This window comes from Barbus barbus (genome assembly GCF_936440315.1).
Source record: "Barbus barbus genome assembly, chromosome: 6".
NCBI lineage: Eukaryota > Metazoa > Chordata > Actinopteri > Cypriniformes > Cyprinidae > Barbus > Barbus barbus.
Window position 1 is genome coordinate 21,140,241 of NC_136734.1, and position 23,441 is coordinate 21,163,681.

A 23,441-nucleotide genomic window follows, 5' to 3' on the forward strand; every position below is an offset into this window, starting at 1 on the left:
TAAAGTAGCAGATGACACAACTCTTCTATTGTCTTTTGTCACGTCACATCGTGCCGCTCGCATCCGGTGTAGACACAATGTTATGGATATTATTCGTGGTGTGAACAAGCCTTAACTGTCAAAGTGGAGAAAAACGAAAAACACAGACCCTCTCTGACGATGACAGATCTTGAGGCTGTATGAAAGCCCACCACACCAGCTGCATTGTCATTGGCCAGGATGAGGATGGTGACTGAGTCCGAATTGGGAAGGATACGGCTGCCACCCTCAGTGCTCACTAACCCAATCTGTAAAGTCTCGTTGTCTTCAGGTTCCATGTCATCCGTGATGACAAACTCAAGGGTCTTCTTTACATCACCTTCAAGGAACAGACAGAAGGTCATCACAGTGTTGAAATGAAAAATGGACCTTAGGTAGGCTTTTATTTATTTATATAGAATGATTTATATTCATTTATAATATACCAATATTTATTTATTTGATTGATATTAGTTTATTTGAATTATAGAAATGTATTTCACCATTAACAGTCGGTTGTACAAAAACGGTGCTATCAACACTTTTGACCCTGCATTAAACCAAAGATCAAAAGTACCAAAGCAGCACTATCCCTGAGTTAAGCTGCCAAAGGTACGTAATGTAAATAATTCCACCAGAGTAAAGTATGAACATTGTAACAAGGTAAAAATGACTCTTGTTAAAATTTTCAAGAGTGAAAAAGCATATTTTGCTAAAGTAAATCTTCTGACTGACAAGTGTTGTCAGTACCACCAAAAACACAAAGCAGACCAGACTTACCCTCTGCGAAGATGAGGGTCTCCCCTGTCCCATTGAAGTCAGCGCCAGGTGTGGCACTGCCGCCAACATACTTCCACTCCACTGTAACCTGTCCCATACTGCCTCCTCTCCTCTCAATGACCAGCAGCACTGTTGTTTTTGGTTCCTCTCTCACTTCGAGATACAGCCCATCTTGTGTGGCATTGGGGTTAATGCTGTAGAGCAGAAATATTCCAAATGCATCTCCATTCATCGCTATAGTCACCAAAGCTGTGTCCGGCTGCTGTATCGTTGGCAAGTTCTTGGTAGTTGCGGTCATGTTGACCAAGCTAACGCTCAGGATTTTAATCACAAAACTCTCATCCACTTCTGGCAAAGAGTCAGTCAAGATGGGTACAGTGAGGTTAGCAACTCCCGATCTGTCTAGAATGGTTGCGGTCTGAGCCGTCATGGTTATGTAGTCGCTCCCAGCAACAGCCTGCGAGCTAAACAGCGAAGCGGCCGCTGTGGTGTTTTTTAAATAGGTGAAAGTTTGTGGGGAAGGACTCAGTTGTCTGGCCCCAGACGTTACCCAGAAGCAACTCGCTCTTGGGGTGCTGGTGAAGCTGAAAGCTTGGCAAGCTCGCTCTCTAAGGCAGAACGCAGCACAGAAATTCAAGACGTTTGTGTCTGTGGTGATGTTGATGGGTCTGCGGAGGGCATTGGACGGCGCTCCAGCCAATGGAGAATCATAGTAAACCAGGAAATCTCTGCCTTCCCTGAGAGCATTGCTTACAATATCAACTTCAGAGGTGCTATAAATGATCTCCAGCATGCCAAAGTTACCACCACTGCAGTGAAAAACAAACAAAAAAGCAACATAATATACCATTCAAAGCAAAATTAAAGACATAGGAAAAACAGGCACATTACCTCCTTCGAACTGTAACGTTAGCAATATAGATCCCTTCCAGTGGTTCTTGGAGGCGGTATGCTGCTTTCTCAAAGTATACGGTTCCGTGAGGGTTGTCATTGGCAGGAACAATGATATTGACTACTTTCTCAGCCCCAATGTTCCCACCATTGGTGGCACCTATGAGCTCAACCTTTATGACCTGAATTTGACAGAAACACTTCAGTAATATAGAGTTTCATACATTCTTACAAAGCTTAAAAACCAAAACTCACCTCTTCAATTTCAGGTACATCATCAGCCAAAACCTCAACTTTCAGTGTCTTTAAGGTTTCTCCAGGAGCAAACCTGACCTCACCAGACAAAGGTCGCAGATCACCAGTGGCAGGTCTACCATTGACTGTGGCTCTCCATTGGACATCCACATCACCTATAGTTCCAGCATTCCTCACTATGGGTAGGGACACCTCAAAAGCATTCACTGCTGGCTCCTCGATTGTGATGGGTGCAGCCTGAAAAACTAACCATCAAAAATACATTACATCTCTTCAAATTGTCACCACGTAGAACACTGAACATGTTTCATTACTGAACTCCCATGACAAGCACACCATTCATAAAAACTAACCAAAAGATCCATATGGATCATCTGAGGGTAGGATAGTAATAATGGCCTGTGTAAGGTCCCCCAAGAGAGCGCCTCCGGTGGTCTGGTTGAGAAGCTCAATTCGGAAGGTCTCTTCCAGTTCAGGCACCACATCATTGATGATGAGGATAGGGATGGGCTTGCTACTCTCTCCCTCCAGCAAAACCACATCAGAAGAGGCCACACTGTAGTCTTCACCTATATATGTCATTAAAAAACATATGATTTTTATAAAGTAGTATTTTTTTCTTTGATGAACAGACAGTTCAAAAGAACATTTATTTGAAACGGCTATCTGCAAAATGTCTCACTATCTGCATTTCCATTGCCCATCAAATTGTGCAAACTGAAATTGCGAATTAAAAATATGCCCATTGAAAAACGTCAATTTCACAAAAACTCCCATATTGCAAAAAAAGTTTTTACTCTTGCATGAGGTGGTTTTTCATAATAACAGAAATACATTGTCATTAAAACTCACCCACTCTAGCGGTCAATGGAACTGCTCTGAACTTGACAGACACGTCAGCAAAAATCCCTCCAATACGTGTTACATTGATTATAGGTCCGACGTAGTACTCAGGCACGCTCACTGCTGGGGAAGATAGTTGTAGCACCCCAAAAGCATCATCGCTGGCCTCTATAATTATCTGGGCAACTGTGACGCTCCGTGGGCCAAGTCGAGGGGAAAGAGCAACTGAAAAAACAAAAGTTATTTTTAGTACAAATCCTGGGTTTTTGTTTAATCCAGCATTGCTATGCACATTTCATAGATAATGTGAGTGTTCCAATATGTTCCAAGTGATTTTTACCTGGTCTGGGTTGCAGCCCTTCAACCAAAGTGACACTGACGAGTTCCAAAAACACAGACTCTGCCCTCTCCGGTTCTTCATCATCAAGTACCCTCAGTGTCACATTTACTTCACTCTGATTAGCAGAGAATATCACAGACTCCACAACAGGCACAAAATCATTCCCTGCACTGGCCCGACCCACTCCCAGTGTGCTATATGGAGCTGCATCAGTGTCTCTCAGTGTTTGATATGTCACTCGCACCCTTCCCATTAAGCCTTTTCTCCTCTGTATGGTCAGGGTGATGACAGTATTTGCTTCTGGCACACGGATTGGTTTACTGCTGTCAGAGAATGCAAAAAGTCCATAAGGGTCGTCGCTGGCCAATACAGTCAGTGTGGCAGTAGTTTCCCTTCCGAGTCGACCATGGGAAACATTAGTGAGGCGGACGCTGAAGCTCTTGTCGAGTTCAGGAATGTCATCTTGGGAAATCAGTAAGTAGATGCTTCCAACAGTCTGGCCCACCTCAAAGGTCACATTGCCAGATCTATAAACAAGTTCTCCCTCTGACTTAGCATCTGCCTCCCAGTACACTGTCACATTGGACAGAGCGCCAAAAGTACGAATCACCTGAGAAAAACAGGAAACTTACTTATATTAAACATTAACATTTCTCTGATCAGTACAATTTGTTTTCAATAAACTTTATTTTTTTATTTTTATGACTCTAAAAATGCGTATTTCTGAATGGTCATGTGACAGTGAAGACTGGAGTAAGGAATGCTTTTCCATCACAGGAAAAAAAATAAAAATTAAAATACATTTATATAGAAAACTTATTTTAAATTGTAATAATATTTCACAACAATACTATTTTACCTGTTTTGGATAGCTCACCCAGAAATGAAATTCTGTCAGTAATTACTCACTCTCATGTCATTCTAAACCCGTAAGACCTTTGTTCATCTTCGGAACACAAATGAAGATATTTTTTATATTTTCTGACCCTCCATAGACAGCAATGCAACTGAAATGTTCCTAGACCCAGAAACGTAGTAAAGACATCGATAAAATATCTTAGTAATAATAATCTTAATAATAATCTTAGTAACAAATTAAAATTGTTTTGATGAAATCCAAGAGCTTTCTGACCCTGCATAGACACATAGACAGCAGCACAACTGAAATGTTCCCAGAGCCAGAAACGTAGTAAGGACATCGGTAAAACAGTCCATCTGACATCAGTGGTTCAACCGTAATTTTATGAAGCTATGAGAATACTTTTTGTGCGAGAAGAAAACAAAAATAACAACTTCATTCAACAATTTTTCTCCTCCAAATCACATATTCTGCCATTATCACCACGACGCATGCGCATTACTTTCCTCCGCACTTAAACAAGGTTCAGAGCATATGTGTTCTATATCAGAAGCATCACGCGCATGCTTTGTTTACCTGCAGAGGTACTCCTGATAATGGCGGAAGATGTGATTTGGATAAAGTTGTTTATTTTGTTTTTTTTGTGCACAAATGGTATTCTTGCAGCTTTGTAAAATTATGGTTGAACCACTGATATCACATGGACTGTTTTACCGATGTCCTTACACCGTTTCTTGGTCTGGGAACATTTCAGTTGTGTTGCTGTCTATGCAGGGTCAGAAAGCTCTCAGATTTCATGAAAACAATTTTAATTTGTGTTACTAAGATGAATGAAGGTCTTGGAACGACATGAGGGTGAGTAATTAATGACAGAATTTTCATTTTTGGGTTAACTAACTATTTAATGTATTTTTTCAAAGGTAGTGAATGTTTTTTTCAAGGTTTTGCCTATGAAATAATTTCTGCATGTTTATTGTAGCACATGACTCATTTTCAAATACTGTTTGCATATTTATATACTGATATTTTTATTTCTAATAAATAATTCTAATGTTTGTAACATACAATATAAATGTATTTTTAAGAACTTTTTGAATAAATTCATAGATGGGACAAAAGAAACACATTGATGATGATCCATGTTTATAGCTAGGACTGACCTGCAGTACTACAGTACTTCTGACCTCCTCAGGCTCTGTGCCATTCACAGTCAGAGAGTCGGCACTGAACTGGAAGATGCCGTGAGCCTCATCAGAAGCAGCGATGGTCACAATGATACGAGCAGCAGTGCCCAGGTTAGCTTCAGAGCAAAAATACATTTTATCAATATTCAAGCCATAAAAATGATCCTGCACACTATCAGTCCATGCTAAATATAGAAATTTCTATAGAAATCATTTCTATTGATTGGATTCCACATCGTTGTTGGAGTGTTTTTCCTACGCACCTATCGATTTCTCAGGTGTGCTGAGTTTGTGTTGATTGATCATTATTCAAGCCATAATATAAAAGAAGAAAATAAGTAGAACCATTTTTTAATGCTACTACTACTTTTAAAGACTCCCTAAAGAAGGGCACCAAGAAGCGTCACAGTGGTGAACTGTGACATTAAACATAAAGGCTATTTGCCTTTCCCACGTCTCTCCTAGTATTGCTCGCAGGCCTTAGTACTATGTAAACAGCTTGACAGAACTCAGGGTCTACAATTCAGCGTCTGGGGATTTGACCGTTATGGGCAGCTCTTAAACTTTACAGCTTTTAATCTAGCACTTACAATATAAAGCTTGTGTAAGGGGTGACCTCAATTACGCAATAAATCAACAAAAGAAAGAAAAACAAAAAGTAAGTGGCGAATTAGCATTGGTTAAAGAAGTTCTGTTGAAAAGACCAGCAGGGGGTGCTCACCCTGCAGTCTGTGTGGGTCCTAACGCCCCAGTGTAGTGACGGGGACACTATACTGTAAAAAAGCACCGTCCTTCGGATGAGACGTTAAACCGAGATCCTGACTCTGTGGTCATTACAAATCCCAGGATGTCCTTCGAAAAAGAGTAGGGGTGTAACCCCGGCATCCTGGCCAAATTTCCCCATTGGCCTCTGACCATCATGGCCTCCTAATCATCCCCATACACTGATTGGCTTCATCACTCTGTCTCCTCTCCACCAATAAGCTGGTGTGTGGTGGGCGTTCTGGCGCTATATGGCTGCCGTCGCATCATCCAAGTGGATGCTGCACATTGGTGGTGGTTGAAGAGGTTCCCCCCTTCTATGTAAAGCGCTTTGAGTGCCCAGAAAAGCGCTATATAAATGTAACAAATTATTATTATTATTATAATTATTTAAAAGATCTGCCAAGGCCCAAATGACAGATAATGGGGCATAAAGTGCCTCAGAAATGCCAAAGCAGGAGCAGTTCAAGCAGTTAAGAAATAGTAAATACAAATAAAAACCTCTTTTATTCGACCTGAAGGGAGTTTTGACTCTATATAAAACTCAAGAGCCTCTTTATACTATCAATATATATATAATATATGATGGAAATGAGGAAAAAGTAAACTGTGAGAGAAAGCTCTGTGAGAAAAAGAATCTTACCATGATGATAGTGAAAGGATGGAAGAAAGAAGTCAGTGTCACTCTCGCCACTTCCACTGGCTTCGCTTGCAAAAAATGGATCCACTTAAGGAGCACACAGGAGACAGACAGGAACAGACAGGAATCACACAAAGTACATATTGAAATCATACAGAATGTTCCATAATCATGCCCAAACAGCATGAATGGAGCCCACAGGAGACAGTGCATGCGGAAACAGTGAAAGAAAAATCAAGAAAGTAAAAGAGAGAACACAGAATCAATCTGAACTGACAAGTTTTCTTACCTCCTCCATTTGGATTATAGAGTTCCACTCTGAAGACTTTGTCCAGCTCTGGGACCGAGTTGTCTATAATAGTCACATTGATGTACTTAAATCTCTCGCCAGGCAAGAAGTCTAGAAATCCCTCTGTGTCCTGTCAGAAGATGGAAAGGAATTGTGCCATTTTAATATACAAAGGAATTTTGTTAGGGGATATTGGTTAATGAAAAAATACTCTTTTTGCTGGACTGTATAAGAGAGCTAAGACCAAAAACACTGGTCAAAACCTTGAGGTCAATAATATGAATATGGTGAAATATTATCACAATTTAAAACAATGGATTTCTATTTTTAGTATATTTTTAAATTTAATTTGAATTTATTCCTGTAATATGACATATGATCCTTAAGAAATCATTAAATGAGCTGATTTGGTGCTCAAGAAACACTTATTAATATTATCAATGTTAAAAACAGTTGTGCTGCTTAATATTTTTGTAGATACTGTGATGCACTTTTTTTAGGATTTTATAAATAGATGGTTTAAAGTTGTTTTTTTACATTAGGAATGTCACCTTTGATTTATTGCATTCTTGCTAAATAAAAGTATACATTTATTTAAAAAAATAAATGAATGACTGAGTAAACAAACAAACTGACCCTAAATTTTACTTAAAAAGTTTAACCCCCCAAAAAGATGATCAGCAACTGTTGGTACCTCATAGTCTTCTGAACCAGCAGCTGTGAATGGAGACGTGCGATAGCCCACCATCACCCTTCCCAGCAGTCCTTGTGCTCTGGCCACCAGCAGACTGACCACACCAGCCTCCTCTTGAACAGTCACATGGGCCTCCTCTAGTGCAGGTCTGATCATACCCACAGGCACTGGGGTAGTTTGAAATTGCAGTAGGCCTGAAATTACATTAATAACGATTCAACTATGACCATCTGGCAGCATAAACTATAGAATAAAGCTAAAACCAATTTACCATATGGATGATCGCTGGCTTTGACTGTAATATTGTTGATGGAGTTGTTTGGGTCAATGCTGGCTCCACTGGTAGGAGTGGAACCTGGTTTCCCATCACCTGATTCAGCTGACACCAGCCTAACCCGGAAGTGCTCATCGACCTCAGGTAGGTCATCATTTAGAACCAGCAGGTTTAAAACCTGTGCGACAAGAGAAATAAAATATAAAGGCATTTATGAGTGAGGCTTTGCCTCTACTTAGCGAATTTACACTGTCAATTAATCAAAGTGGTGAAAAACACCACTAGATGGAGCCATATATTTACAGTTTGGCTGTTAATAAAAAAATATGAAGACATCAGCTACATTCATCAGTGCAAACATTTTTTTGTTAGTTAAAACAAGTTTGTTTTAATTTTCTAACTCTGATTATATTGCTTTATTGTTTATTGTTTTAATACAATTGTTACTTTTGGTTGATATACGTTTTGATCGTAATTTAAATTTTATTTCTGTATTTAATCACATACAGTCATCATGTGAACAGATGTAATGCAATGGCATGCAATTGCAGTGGCCAAGCCATTACACATTAATGGCAATATTATAATGACCTGTGGTCATTAATAATAACTGCTTAACAGGTCGATTCTGTTACCTCAGAGCGCTGGCCTGGCAGGAAATGGATGGAGCCTGTAGCATTGGCAAAGTCAGATGCATTTGACGAGTCTGCGGGTGAATCAACCTGAGTGACGGTGTAGTTTACATAGACGTGATCCAGAGCACCACGTGTGCGCTCCACTACACAGGAGATCATCGAGCCTTCCTCAGATATCTGATAAAGAAAGGATAAAGTTCATTGTAAACCAACAATAGCACAACAAATTGAATTTCAGGACAGAATTTTATTTTTAACCATTTTAGATGTTGTTAGGCTGAAATGTAATATACTCTAACCGCATTTTTTGACCATTTTGAGATACATGATCATTAAAGGAAATTAGTTGTTAAATGTCTTTCTCTGCTTAGTCTTCTATCTATTTGCTGAGAGCATAAGAGAATGCATGTGCTACTGTGTCTTTTCTGTCAGTAGTTGAGAGGTCCTCCTCTAAAGGAATTCACTGACCATCTGTCTTGTTAATCGAACAAGTTATTGGAGATGCCATGCATCCAATCTCCTTGAAGAGAAGAATGCACACTCCATCCATCCAGGTGTGAAGACACATTAAATATACATGAAGACATGGTCTCACAACTAGGGGTCACGTTACGTGCTTTCGGAGGGAAGGTTAACCAAACACTGACAAAGAAGCAACTTGGGTACTTAATCAAATAATACGGTTAGATGTTAACTCATTAGACCTTAATTGTGCTGGTCAGAAGGCTATCCGTAAGGCAACATTACAGATTTCTCACTGGATGTCACTCCTGGACGTCTATGTTTTGCATAGTCAGAATTAGTTCTTGTTATGAGTCTTTGGGTTTTTGCATTTGCATTGACATTTGCATAGGAGTTATGTGTTTATGCCAAACAGTGACATTGCTTTATCTTTGGTTTTAAAATAAAAAACTCAAAAGCATATAATTATAAGAAAGATTTTTTGCACCTACATCTGGTATACAAGAACCAGTAAAGCCAAAAAGTCCATTGGCATTATCACTCTTCATGACCCTGAGGATGGCAGTAGGTCTGGGAATTGGTAGACGGGCTCCACCTTGAACAGCCACCAGTTGTAGGTAGAAAACCTCCTCACCCTCCTCTTCTTGATCGTCCCGTACTTCGACTAAAAATGACTTGAGTTTCTCCTCCTGCCTGTATGTCAGGTACCCTGACACATTGTGAAGGTCGTTCTTGGCTGGTTGGTTGTGGAGCTCATGAATCTCGGAACGGTTGAGCCAGCTGGAGTACAGCCGGAGGTCTTGTAGAAGACCAGTGAAGCGCTGTTCACCATCTGGATTAGAACCGATCCTAATAGGCGCAGCATCTGTATGGAAGAATTTAATGCAAGGCGTTAGGATGGATGGATGGTGTGCCTTTTTGGGTAAACATCTGGGCTTGCAACCCCAATGGCTGTATGTTGGCCCAGAATGGCCTAGAATATGGCCCAGAAGATCTTGTGATAAAATGTTACCCGAGTATGCTTCAGATGGATGGATTTATGAAGATAACGTGAGAGATGTTTGACACAGAATACGATGCTAAATCCTTGTGCAGTAGGTTAAAGTTTGGTAGCTAGGGTGTTTCATTTTTACAGTGTTTCTAAGAAAAGCTAGGGTGTTCTGAGTGGTATTCTAGATGACTGTTTACTGGATAATGTCAAAAAAGCTTTGTCCCTAAATATAGGGTTCAGGTTTGTCTTTCAATGCAAGTCTAAAGGATTTTTTTCTCTTCCTTTTCACCAGTTGAAAGTAAGAAGTTTGAAAACTCAAAATAATAGCACACCTCTCCTCAATAAGATGTGATAAATAGAATAAAATATTAAATATTTTGAGCAAAATAAAGAATAATCTTATACCAATGTGTAATAAAATAAAATAAATGCATATCTCCTGAAATCTCAAAAAATGTTTGGGATTATTACATTACATTATATTAGGACCCTAAATAGTGTCTGTTGCGAACCATGCTAAAGCGTTGTAGGTGGTTGCCACACTAAGTTAATATAAGATGTTCTTCTGAGGGGTTTTAGTGTGTTTTTATGCAGTGCTAGAGTATTTTACTAGATGGCTGCTTACATTTACATTTATTCATTTAGCTGACGCTTTTATCCAAAGCGACTTACAATTGCTATATATGTCGGAGGTCGCACGCCTCTGGAGCAACTAGGGGTTAAGTGTCTTGCTCAGGGACACATTGGTAGACACGCAGGCATGTGTCTTATCCACTGCGCCATCACCCTGGTGCTTACTGGTCAAAAGTCAATCTAACATTTCCTCTTTAATTTAATTTAACACAACTGTTGATGGATGAGTCATCTGCCAAAGTTTAATACTTAAGGGTTAGAATGAGCAATAAACCTCACTAAGGATTTATGGACCAAACTAAATCAAGCTGCATCATAAATGTGCATAATGCAAACTGAAAAAGAACACATGGTGAAATGTCTTTGGAGAAATACAATATAGGGACATATCTGTGTCCCTTCGAATCACCATATACATAGCTTTCCTAGTGGGCAATGATAACTCATTATATGAAGAGAAACAAGAGAAATCTGACAGCGGTGAAATTGGAATAAAAAGGTAGAGTTCATCCTAATTGGTTACACCAGCTTAAAGCAGTAACCTCCTGACCACCAGAGAGACATTCAAAGGCACACAACTGTACAAATTGAGGAAATACGCTTCATGGAGCCCAAACAAGAACATTAAACAAAGGCCATAATCACCAGACAATCTCAGATATCAATACAGTTTATGTGTACATTCACTTCACTAAAGATGGTATAAAAGATGTCAGGAAAGTCGTAGTAGGGGTTCTATTGTTTTCAGTGAGAGAGAGCGAGAGTGCGCCGGCTGCCTTTATGTGCTGCTAACAATGTCCAGCGGCTCAATGTTCGGTCAAGCATATCTTTCTGTGAAAAGCTAAACAATGGCATAGGGCTCTCACTAGACTAGATATGGGCCACAAGAATAGGTGAGGAACCACATCTCATTGCTTGACCAACATAAGCATGAGGAATTAGTTTTTAAGCGGAACACCAAATGAAGAATTATAGCAGTAGTGGTTTCCTAATTTGTAGTGCAGTTGTTAAAATCGTAAAATATGGGGTGCTAAAATTAATTTAAAAAAGCCTTTGATGCAAATGATGTGAAATGATTTTAATAAAGACGTAAAATGAGGGTGGCATCAATAGGATATACTCAGACACAGGTATATTATCGACTTCATATACATTCTATAAAATATAAATTAGATATTTATTTGAGTCAATACACAATACTTTTGTGAAATATTACTGCAGTTTAAAATAACATCTTTCTATTTTAATATACTTTAAAATATAATTTATTCTTGTAAAGAAAAGCTGAATTTTCTCTATCATTAGTCCAGTCTTCAGTGTCAAATGAATCACATTTACAATCAGTATTGGAAACAGTTGTGCTGCTTAATATTTTTTTGGGGACCTGTGATACTTTTTGTCTGGATACTTTGATAAATAAAAAGTTAAAAAGAACTGTGTTTATTCAAAATAGAAATTGTGTGTTTTATTCATTTTCACTTTTTATTCTTTAAAGAATCAAAGAAAACAGTATCACAGGTTCCAAAAAAAAATAAAAAATTAAGCAGCACAAGTCTCAAAACTGGTAAGAAATCAGGATATCCGAGTGATTTCTGAAGGATCATGTGACACTTAAGACTGGAGTAATGCCTGATGAAAATTCAGTGCTGCATCACAGAAATAAATCATATTTTAAAGTATATTAAAATAGGAAATCAATATTTGAAATTGCATTAATATTTCACAATATTACGCTCATTACTTGATGAGCTTAAGAGACACTGCTGTTTATACATAATTATTATATAATTATAAGTTGTACTACTACTACTACTACTAATAATAATAATAATCAATATAATATAATGTATGCTTTATAATTTTTTGCAAATTATGTTAATTTATACATAATTATACATTAGAAATATATTATATAAATTAATTAATTTACACATTCATACTATTTTTATATAATTAAAATAATGAAATATATAAAAACATATACCCCCAGTTTCACAGACAAGGCTTAAGCCTAGACTAAAATGTAAGTCTGAGCTGTTTCAACTGAAAGAAACTTGCCCTGACTGATCTTAAAACATATCAGTGCCTTTGTTTTGTCTCAAGATGCACTCAAGTAATGTTTTTTTTTCTAAGCACATTTATAAAAATTACTTAAAAATGTCCTAATTGAACTATGGCCTAATCCTGGCTTAGTCTAAGCGTGTCTATGAAACCGGGCCATAAATTATTACTATAAATGTATTTTATATACACTCAACTAAATAAAAAGTAGAATAAAAAGGTAAAAAATCTCAATTCCTAAATATGGCTTAGGTTCCAAGTCTTTGGAACTTTTCCCCTTGAACTGTTTACCTTCTTAATAATATAATAATATAACAATAACATTAATAATAATAATAATAATAATTATTATTATTATTATTATTATATACTCAACATTTATATATACTTAACATTTTATACTCAATATGTATTCGGGACATATACATATTTGGGACAAATTACATCTTTTGCAGTCCACATTTACATTGTTTTAAAAAATACAAGCTTTACTCACCATTTACAATGGCTTCTCCTTTTAGACTCTTAATCCCCCCAGGGATTGGGCTCCCATCCAGATAAAACTCAATAATTCCATCTTCCACAGCGATGACCACATGAACCCAAGTATTATCCTCTACATATTTAGTTGCAGTAGCACGTGCCACCTGTGTGCTGTTAGAGCCTACAGTTGTGTAATGAAGCATAACAGTAATGTGGGATTCATTAGTCTGGACCTGAACTCCATAATAGATAGTTCCATTTCCGTTGCCTTTCGAAACAATAAATCCATCTGTATTAGGCCTGGGCATCAGCCAGACTGACAGAGTAAAGTTAGCCAGGTTCTGTGGAACCTGTAGATGTGTTTCTGCACTGATGGATCCATAAGCTCCTGGAAGTCCAGAGAAGAAGAATGCATCGGTGCCTGCATGGCGTCTCCTGGCATGTGGTCGGAGCTCTACAGCCTGAGGAAAGGAGGCCATCAATATCATGTCTTCCATGGGCGGGAGACCACGTGAGAAAGCTCCTGACAGGATTTCCCAGACCACACGCACATCTCCAAAGGTGCCTTGCTGACGAAGTATGGTGAAGGATGTGACATCAAACATATCGTTGACTAACAAGACGTCCTCGGCTACCTCACGCTCCAGGCTCTCAGGGGCAATAGCGAAAACTCCAAATGGGTCGTCATTGAAGGGAATGAGAACAGATGCATTGAGGTCTTTCTCTGCCAATTTTCCTCCCTCACCAGGATAGCCACCTAAAGACAACATTGTTTGAAATGTAGATGTAATATATTTGCACATACAAAATAACTATACAACTTAAAGAACTCATGGAACAAGTGCAGCTTCACAGAAACACTGTGCAGGTCTTTTCAAAGGGATAATCCCAATTTTTTAGTTATGTTGTGTATTGAAAAACAGTTTGATACTTAGTTGATTACAGGTGATATAATGGGGAGGGACATTCTCAGTGTAGAGAGCATTTGATTGGACAACAATTTGTGTAGTGCATGTGTCAAAATCTGTGTTCCATTTTTCCAGAAAACAATACTTTCATGGGGCCTTTAAAAACAATAAACAATAAAACTAAAACATTGACTGCTGATATTGACTTTACCTGAGATGTTCATAAGTCTGAGCTCATAAAACTCATTGAACTCTGGGAGCTTGTCTGAGATGGCTTCAAGAACAATAGGTTTTGTCTTCTCCCCTGTATGAAATACTATAGAACCAGATGTGTTCAGAAATTCTTGGTGAGGTTCAAGGGGGATGTTGTTGGCAAACAGCTGCCAGTATATTGTGACATTTCCAAAGTGTCCTCTGTCTCGAAGAACACTGGAGACACAAAAGGAAACATTATTTCACAGAGAGTAGAACATAAATACTTATTTTCAAATGCTAAAAGACAGTGTTGTTTTATTTGAATTAAAGTTAATCTGTGCTATGAGATTTACATCTGGTTCAACTGTAAATTGGAGGTTAAAGAATTGGAGACTCACTAAAAGTTATTGGTTCTTCCCTCCTCCACTGGTTTCTGAGTGGAATCCAGAGAGAATATCCCATTAGCATCGTCATTGGCCTCAATCACCACTGTAGCAGTGTCTCGACCATATACCACTGCATCACCTGACAAGACCCATACACAAACACACATAAGTACAGCATCACTCTCATAGTCTCTCACATTTAAAAAAAAAGTATCTTATGCTTACTATTGCTGCATTAATTGAATACAATGAAAATATACATATTACTTCAATATATAAAAGTGAAATGTTACTTCAAATTAAAATGTTTTCCATTTTAAAAATGCAATTTATTTCTGTGATATCAAAGCTGAATTTTCAGCAGCAATTACTCCAGTTTTCAGTGTCTCATGATCATTTAGAAATCAATCTAAAATTCTGATTTGCTGCTCAAGAAACATTTCTTATTACTATCCGTGTTGAAAACAGTTGTGCTGATTAATATTTTGTGGAAGCTGTGACACATTTTTTTCTATGATGAATAGAATATATTTATTTATTGAAATTTTTTTTTTGAAAGGTAGTGTATACAACAAACAATTGCAAACGATTACTGATTATTGGAATATTCATTGGTACCAAACTTTTTTTTATATTTCATTACAGAATTACATTAAAAATGTCGCAATCTAGCACAAGCATGCAACTAAATTAACATGATAAAAATTCAATCATGCATAAATCCAGAAAGCTTTATAATGAAGAAAACAAACATTTTGTGCAGAATCCTTTTCAAATTTCTATTTAGCAAATGCTTGTGCTTTCAAATCTGTGGCAGCACATTTGTTTAACATTCACACATTGTAACTGTTATGCTAAACATACCAATTACAGAAGTGTTTCATGTAGAATGATAAGCTAACCATGGCAATCATATTATGCTCTCAAAAGCTCAGATTCATGTAGTAATAACACCCAACATGTATCTAAACAGAATCCCTCAGGGCAAGACAAAGCCTCCAGAGTCCAGACAGAAAAATCTTGGTGGGTTTGCTTTGTGATCAGCAGAAGGACAGTTCTGTAATTAACTTTCTACAGTCACCCAGCCCTTTTCATGAAAGGATTAGAGAGGGCTTTTGAGAGTCAAGGCCAATCAACAGAGCTCTGTGCGAATCAAAACAAACATTTAATGGGGTGGATTTTTTGCCTCTACAGAGCAAAGCTGAAGAGCAGTATTTGTCTCACGGAGTGGGAATTTAATGAAGCTAATTGGGCAACATAGACAATGCACTTAAAAGTTGGGGATTTGAAGGGCTGGTAAAAGAAGTCACCCAAAATAATGCAGCACAATACAAAAGTCAATGCATATTGAAAGGGACCAAAACTTTGCAACATAAAATGCACTGAATATATGGTTAATTGAAAGCTGAGGACGTGACAAACCTGTGGTGTTGAAGAGAACTATGTAGAATGGTTCATCTGTCTCTGGTACGTCGTCATCTACCACCGCAACCGATATGTTCTTCATCCACTCTCCAAAATTAAACACCAACATTGAGTCATTACTCAGTGGAGTGAAGTCTCCCGGTGATGTGTCACCATACTCAAAACGATACTTCACTGTGGTGATAAAGTTAGCAGACCCAGCTCGCAGAATGGTGAAATTGGCCACGCCCCCTTCTTGCACCCTCTGAACCACAGGCTCTATAAAATATTACAAAGGAAGAACAAATTTAGAAATTGTTTTAATATTATTACAGTGAGCAGCATAACATACCACATCAATAAATTCAATGATAAAACAGATACACATTTTCAGCAGTCATTACTGCCCCCTTAATGTCCCAAATCTTTTGAACAGTTTCTCACAATTGTGGCTTTATATCAAAACTTTGTTTAATTGTAACATTACTTCTCAAAATTGTTGCCTTATATCCCACAATACGAATTTATGTCACATTATGACTTTATTTTATTGCTCACAATTTTTTTTTAACTCACTGTATGGAAGCTGGTTCTGCCATTGAATAAAAAAATAAAAAAAGGTAATTGCGACTTTTTATCTGACAATTCTGACTTTTTTTTCGGAATTGTGAGTTTACAGAGATATAAACTAAATTTTTGACTTTTTTTCCCCAGAATTGCGAAATATAAACTCTCATAAATTCATAAAGTGGGATAAAAACTCACAATTATGACGTTTTTTGAATTTGCATCTCGTAATTCTGACTTTTCTCGCAATTTTTCGACTTTTTATATCGCAATTCTGTCTTTTTTTCTTGCCATTCTGACTGTGAGATATAAACTCCCAATTGCGAGTTGTAAAGTCCAATTCTGAGGGGATTTCTCGCAATTGCGAGTTTATGAAAAAAGTCAGAACTGCGAGTTTATATCTTGCAATTCTGACTTCATTTCTCTTATCTTGGTGGTTGTAAAAATTATCTTAGCAGATTTTCCTGTGGTGTGTTAAGAGAGACTGAATCTGCTCGGAAGACCGTCGGAGGCACCCCGATCGCGAATCATAAATTTTCAACATGTTTTCAACATGAATGTCCAGCGCTCTCTCCACCCTCAATACCACAACTGAGGTGCCCTTGAGCAAGGCACCGAACTCCCAACTGCTCCTCGGGCGCCACAGCATAAATGGCTGCCCACTGCTCCGGGTGTGTGTTCACGGTGTGTATGTGTGTTCACTGCTGTGTATGTGCATGTTGGATGGGTTAAATGCAGAGCACGAATTCCGAATATGGGTCACCATACTTGGCAGTATGTCACTTCACTTCATTTACGATCAGAAATCCTGATGTGTGGGGGGGAACCCCGAGGACAAACGCGCGTATGATCTGCAGATTATCACGTGAAACAAAACAATATCCAATCAGAAAGCGAGCTGACAGAAGACGGAAGCATAACAAACGCAGTCATTTCGCAGCACAAAAGGATTTGGACACTATCATTGCAATTTCTTCCTGCCATTACCAAAGACTGGGACTTTAAAGCCTTAAATCTATTCTTTGAATAATTTGTAATTATTTATACTTGTTTAAGGAAATGTAATGTTCTTATTGCTTTTCCTTTTTTATTTTATTTATTGTTTTTTTTGTTTATTATTGTATTTGATGTAATTTATATATTATTGCCCTTGTATGTTCTTTGTTCTAAAATTACAATTTAAAACATATATATTGTTTATTCTCAAGTCTCCAGAGATTTTGCGAGATTTCCTGTGTTCACAGTCGGGACTCTGGTTGAAAATCTGTTGATGTGTGGTGTGCTGTCTTTGTCACATCGCAGCACATCACACACTATAGGAGCAAAACGGTTAAATATAGGATTTTTTTGTCCTCATGTTTGTGGTCTCTGACATTTTGAAGATCTTATAAGATTTTAAAAATCTTTTAGTGTGTACACAGCATTAGGGGCTTTCACATTGCGTAGTCATGGTGGCTCCTAGAGAACCAATTTCTCCCTCTGACCATTTTCCTGGTCGCATTCGCACCGGCAGCAAGAATTCTGAAGCAGCTAACAGAGATGTCTTTATTTACAAATTTACAAATGTCGTGGAGTAAATATTTTTACACTGCTTTTTAAAAATGCTGGGTAGCTGGTGTTTCGTAGGCATTTGGCCAATCAGTGTACACTTCCGTCACTGGTAGTTCCTACTGTTTTAGACCCTACTCTAAAGTAGGAGCTAATTTAGTTCCCCCAAACGGAGTTCCTTGAACTAAATACATTCGTAGTTCCTGCGATGCGAACATGCCAAAAAGCGGGAACTTCCGCCAATTGTTCTAGGAACTATAAAAAGGTTCCTCTGGTACGAAAGCCCCTTTTGTCTTCAAATTAATATGTACATTGTAGTGAATAACAAACATACCGGCAAAATATATTGGATCATCATTCTCACGAATGCTTAAGCTTGCACTGAGAATGTTTCCTAGTCTTGCTCCACCAGTTGTATTCAGAAGGGTGATGGTGAAATTTTCAGTTTTCTCTGGGATCTGCATCAAACAAAAAAATAATCTTAACTACAGATATGCTTCTCCTTTAAACATAAGTATCTACTTAAGATATTGTGAACTGCTGAAGCTTACCTCATCTGGCATAGAAAATAGGGTGAGGTTCTTCAGATACTCCCCTTCAGCAAAGACGATCTCACCCTGCACTGGGTTGATATCTCCTGAATAGGTTGGCTCAAGAATCCAGAAGACTGACGCGTTCCCAAACCTACCCCTGCTTCTCGCAATGGGGTAGGATGCTATCATACATAATAATGTTATTTTAAACATTTTCTAAAAGAAAAGAAAGTTAAGTGACCCAGAGCTGTAGCTTATAGATCTCCGTACCTGAATGAGTATCCATGGCTTGGCTTTCATTGATGGTGAAGTCTAAGCCAGGCTGAATGAACTCAATGACACCAAATGGGTCATCACTCTTACGCACGGTAATGTTGACCTGCCTTCGGTTCCCAAGACGACTAGCTGGCGTGCTGTGGCTACTAAGGACCACTGAGAATGTCTCATCTAGCTGAAGACAAAACATCAAAACATCGACAATCTTTTAGAAGTCACGTTCATGTCCAAATATATGTGAAGTGTTAAATAAGTCCTAATAGTAAGGGAAGTGAGTAACTACGTAGATCATCCTTTATGTAATACAGGCTCATTTAATTAGAGGACATATTATTATAATAAATGTTATTGAGCCTTAATCATTAGTCCTGAATACTTACCTCTGGTATCCCATCAGGCTTGGCTACCAGGGCCACCATCACCTCTCTCTCCCCTGGCTGGAACTCTAGGATTCCCGTGGCCCCATAAAACTGAGCATTTCCAGAAGGAATCACTGTATATCTTACGAGCTGGTTTAATAGCTGCCCCTGCTCTCTGATCACCCTCAGTTCAACTGTTTCCCCCTCCTGCATAGCCAAAAAAAATCATCCAAACATGTATGTGACATGTCCAAGTAACTCAACTCCATTTAAAATCATTTTACATTTTGATGTTTGTTTTCACATACATAAACAACTATTTTATTAATAATATTTATTCTGAATTTATTTGTAATTTCAACATCAAGATTTAGTTATTAAAATTTTAAGTTATAATTTTTATGAAAATATAACTGTCATTTCTTTGTCAATGGTCAGTCATTCTACAGTCTATTTAAAAGTCTAATAGTTTAATATTCTATTTAATATTTCATTAATTTGTCAATCTGTATGACTACTGACTGTATTGATGAATGAAAAAAGGGAATATATTATACTAATACTGGTGACCATTTACAAAATATACAGTTATATATTTATAAAAATTAGAACTAAAAATGTTGATGTTTACACACTAAAATGATTATAAAATTCAATAAAAAAATAATAGTAAATAAATACGAAAATAAAGAAAATTTTATCATAAAATGAATGAATGAATGAATGAATGAATACACTATGTCTTACATTGATAATCCAAGGACCTTTGGAGACTGGTGAAAACTCAAATACTCCTCCAGGGTCATCGTTCTCCAGAATAACAATTTCTCGGCTAGTGAAACCTGGTTTAAGTATCTGGTTGTCCACATTTGTCCTGTACAGCAATATGGTGACAATCAGTGACACTGGAAAGTTATATTATTGGAAAGCAGAAAAAAATCTACTATGAAATATTACAGTATGGTAGATTATAATGCACAATCATGTTTTGTTTTAAAGCAGTACGGGCTGATTTATATGACACAAAATGTATGATATAAGGAAATATGTTTACCAGTATTCTATGACAAACTATTAGCCAGATTCATATTTTGGATATGTATGAGTGTGGTCACGCCGGAATTTGAAAGTGTCTCAAATTGCTTGGGGTTGTGCTGATTTGACAAGTCATATTTTAGAGCAACCCAATATCCTCCCTTCTCAGCAGGGGTCTGTCTTGTGTATAAACCAAGCTTGGCTTGGTCTGAGCCAGCACTGAAGGCTCCAGATAATTAGTAAAATGGCTGACAAAGAGCTTGCAGGAGAAGTGTTCTAAACAAATGCTTTCAGAGGATGTGCTGCATGCATACAAACACTGATGTTTTTACAGGACAGGATAAAGGAACTCCGTAAATGAGGTGCTAAATGAGTACAAGCAGCGTTTGCCTGCATCCAAGTGTGGTCATCCCCAACATATACAAACACACTCTTACTATTCATTTCACACACCCAGATAAAAGAGACATACCCCATCGAAACGTTAAGACAAAGCCCCTGAAAGTTCAGAGTGGATGCTTTTCAGCATAAAGAGTTGATTCACAGCACACAATAAGCCACAGTCTTTCTAGTACGCACTTACCCGAAGTACACTACAAAGCGAGCGGTTTCTACCCTGCGAAGGGAGAGTGAAGGAAGGACAAAGAGTGTCCCAGCACAATGATTACAAGTTAATTCCCAGTTAAAGGAAAAGACTGAAAGGGCTCATCAGGTAAAACTTCAGAAGGCAACCAACACTTTGATCCACCATACAATATAATGGATCCAAAAAGTATTTGGACTTAAATCACACTTTAAAACAATTCAATGTCATTATAACAAGTTAAACAGACCTGTCTAATGTAAGAATGACGGTCTCATTGATCTCTGGGATATTATCCGCCATAACAGTGATGTTAACCACTGCTTCACTTTGTCCTGAGAGGAACCTGACCGATCCAGTGAAAGGTGAAATGTCACTTTCAGTGACATCTTCTCTGTTCTCGCCAGCAGGCCGCAGACTCCAGAAGACCACGGCCTGGCCATCCGTCCCATCTCGCCTCAGTTGAAGAGTTATCTAGAGGCAGAGAAAATCATTTTTCACATGATTTCTTCATTTAAGAATACAGAAGGGTACAAGAGACCATTTAAAAAATATATATATATTTAGAATGTTGAAATATGTAAAGAAAAGAATGTCCAGGAGAGTGTTTTATACCAAGCTGACGTTTGAATCTTCTGGTTCCAGCGCCACAACTGTCTGATTACTGGTGAAGCCAATCTCTCCATTAGCAATATCCGGTGTGATGATCAGAGAGATGTTCAAAGCTCCTCCAAAGCGAGGACTCACAGATGGGATTTGTGGGAAGATGTTCACCAACTGCACACTGTCCAACTAATGAAAGACATGAATCCACCACCTGTTAACACGACTGTTTTTAACAGTTTCAAAAAGCCAACCACTGTCAGTTGGAAATGTTTAATTCTTTTAAAGGGATAATTCACCCAAAACTTTCATCATGTACTCACCCTTGTGTTGTTCTAATATCGTATACACTTCTTTCTCTTTTGGACCATAAAAAGAGATTTAAAAAAATAATAAAAATTGTCCATATAATGGATTGGATTGTCCGTACAATTTTTAAATCTCCTTTTGTGGTCCGAAAAAAAAGAGGGAGAGTGAAGGAAGGACAAAGAGAAGCCAGAAGCCTTACACTTTTTTAAGTCTTTTGAAAGAATTCACTTATGAATTACCAAGGCTGAATTTAGTTGCTCAGAAATGCATTAAAACAGTGATATTGTGAAACAGTAATACTGTAATCTGTGTTAATATATATTGAAATACAATTTAAATCCAGTGATTTATTTTGCAGCAGCCATTACTCCCATATTTAGTGTCACATGATCATTCAGAAATCATACTAATAAGCTGACTTGGTGCTCAAGAAACATTTCTTACTCTTATCAGTGCTGAAAAAGTCGTTGAGGGCCTAATGGTTAGAGAGTCGGACTCGTAATCCGAAGGTTGCGGGTTTGAGTCTCGGGCCGGCAGGGAATGTTGGTGGGGGGAGTGAATGTCCAGCGCTCTCTCCACCCTCAATACCACGACTGAGGTGCCCTTGAGCAAGGCACCGAACCCCCAACTGCTCCCCGGGCGCCGCAGCATACATGGCTGCCCACTGCTCCGGGTGTATGTTCACAGTGTGTGTGTGTTCACTGCTGTGTGTGTGCACTTTGGATGGATTAAATGCAGAGTACGAATTCCGAGTATGGGTCACCATACTTGGCCGTATGTCACTTCACTTCACTTAAAACAGGTTTACTGCCTAATAAGCTTCACGTCAGATCTCAGAAACCTCAATTTACTTCATTTTTTTCACAAACATATCCTACCTGAATCAGGAAATGAGCCCCGTTTTGCAAGAAGGCATCGTTGCGGATTGGCAAGATGAGTTGAGCTCGTGACTGACCGGAACTGAATAGCACACTGTTGACAATTGTTCCATTCAGCACCCCATCCCTAGCTCGTGATGGGTCCAGTGGTCTGGCAGGTATGTAGAGGACAGATAGGGTAAGTCGCACCTCTCCCATGGTCCCCCCTTCTCTGAGGAAACTAAGTGACAGGAAGCGTCCCTCTGGTTGACTGTGAATACTTTGATTCTCTCTTGGATGAAAGCCAAATTGACCATAGACATCATCACTATCCTCAATGAAGAACACCATCTGTGAAGTAAGAACAACATATTGACTTCAGTTTCCTTACAGGAAGGTTATAGACATATTAATCGTTTCAATCACTTGTCTTTCAGTTTGTTTCTGCAAACGAATATACAGTAATGCATTTATGGTGCATGAAATTTCTTCAGAATAAACATTAATATGCATAATGTTTTGGAGGTATGTGATACACAAAAAAATATATTTGTATTGAATCTTGGTATTTAAACAGTTTTGGTGACAATTGACTTCCACTGTCAAAACAAACAGAAGGATTCATACAGAGTTGGAATGACATGAAGGTGGGTAAATGACAGAATGCTCTTTTTTTGCATAAACTATCCCTTTAAGGATTATACATTGATATTGCACAACTAGGTTAATTCTCCAAATACCGTAGTCCGACTGCCAAAATGAGGACTTCAGACTTCAAGTATTG

General features: G+C 38.1%; 1 protein-coding gene across 1 annotated transcript in view; it reads right to left on the reverse strand.

The window, feature by feature from the left end:
• LOC306871065 (adhesion G-protein coupled receptor V1) overlaps nt 1-23,441 on the reverse strand; it is a gene marked incomplete at its 5' end in the record, with an annotated part of 106,684 nt that overhangs the window by 75,056 nt on the left and 8,187 nt on the right. Inside the window, 26 exons of the mRNA XM_079418751.1 lie at nt 149-358; nt 799-1,607; nt 1,690-1,871; nt 1,945-2,189; nt 2,298-2,513; nt 2,797-3,012; nt 3,128-3,737; nt 5,147-5,286; nt 6,576-6,659; nt 6,862-6,982; nt 7,556-7,749; nt 7,827-8,007; nt 8,465-8,641; nt 9,418-9,791; nt 13,108-13,851; nt 14,214-14,431; nt 14,596-14,722; nt 16,006-16,266; nt 18,437-18,560; nt 18,654-18,817; nt 18,906-19,086; nt 19,292-19,477; nt 20,018-20,144; nt 21,139-21,362; nt 21,504-21,680; nt 22,679-23,008. Of these exons, the coding sequence (XP_079274877.1) occupies nt 149-358; nt 799-1,607; nt 1,690-1,871; nt 1,945-2,189; nt 2,298-2,513; nt 2,797-3,012; nt 3,128-3,737; nt 5,147-5,286; nt 6,576-6,659; nt 6,862-6,982; nt 7,556-7,749; nt 7,827-8,007; nt 8,465-8,641; nt 9,418-9,791; nt 13,108-13,851; nt 14,214-14,431; nt 14,596-14,722; nt 16,006-16,266; nt 18,437-18,560; nt 18,654-18,817; nt 18,906-19,086; nt 19,292-19,477; nt 20,018-20,144; nt 21,139-21,362; nt 21,504-21,680; nt 22,679-23,008 (6,622 nt within the window). The remainder of the gene's footprint in view (nt 1-148; nt 359-798; nt 1,608-1,689; nt 1,872-1,944; nt 2,190-2,297; nt 2,514-2,796; nt 3,013-3,127; nt 3,738-5,146; nt 5,287-6,575; nt 6,660-6,861; nt 6,983-7,555; nt 7,750-7,826; nt 8,008-8,464; nt 8,642-9,417; nt 9,792-13,107; nt 13,852-14,213; nt 14,432-14,595; nt 14,723-16,005; nt 16,267-18,436; nt 18,561-18,653; nt 18,818-18,905; nt 19,087-19,291; nt 19,478-20,017; nt 20,145-21,138; nt 21,363-21,503; nt 21,681-22,678; nt 23,009-23,441) is intronic.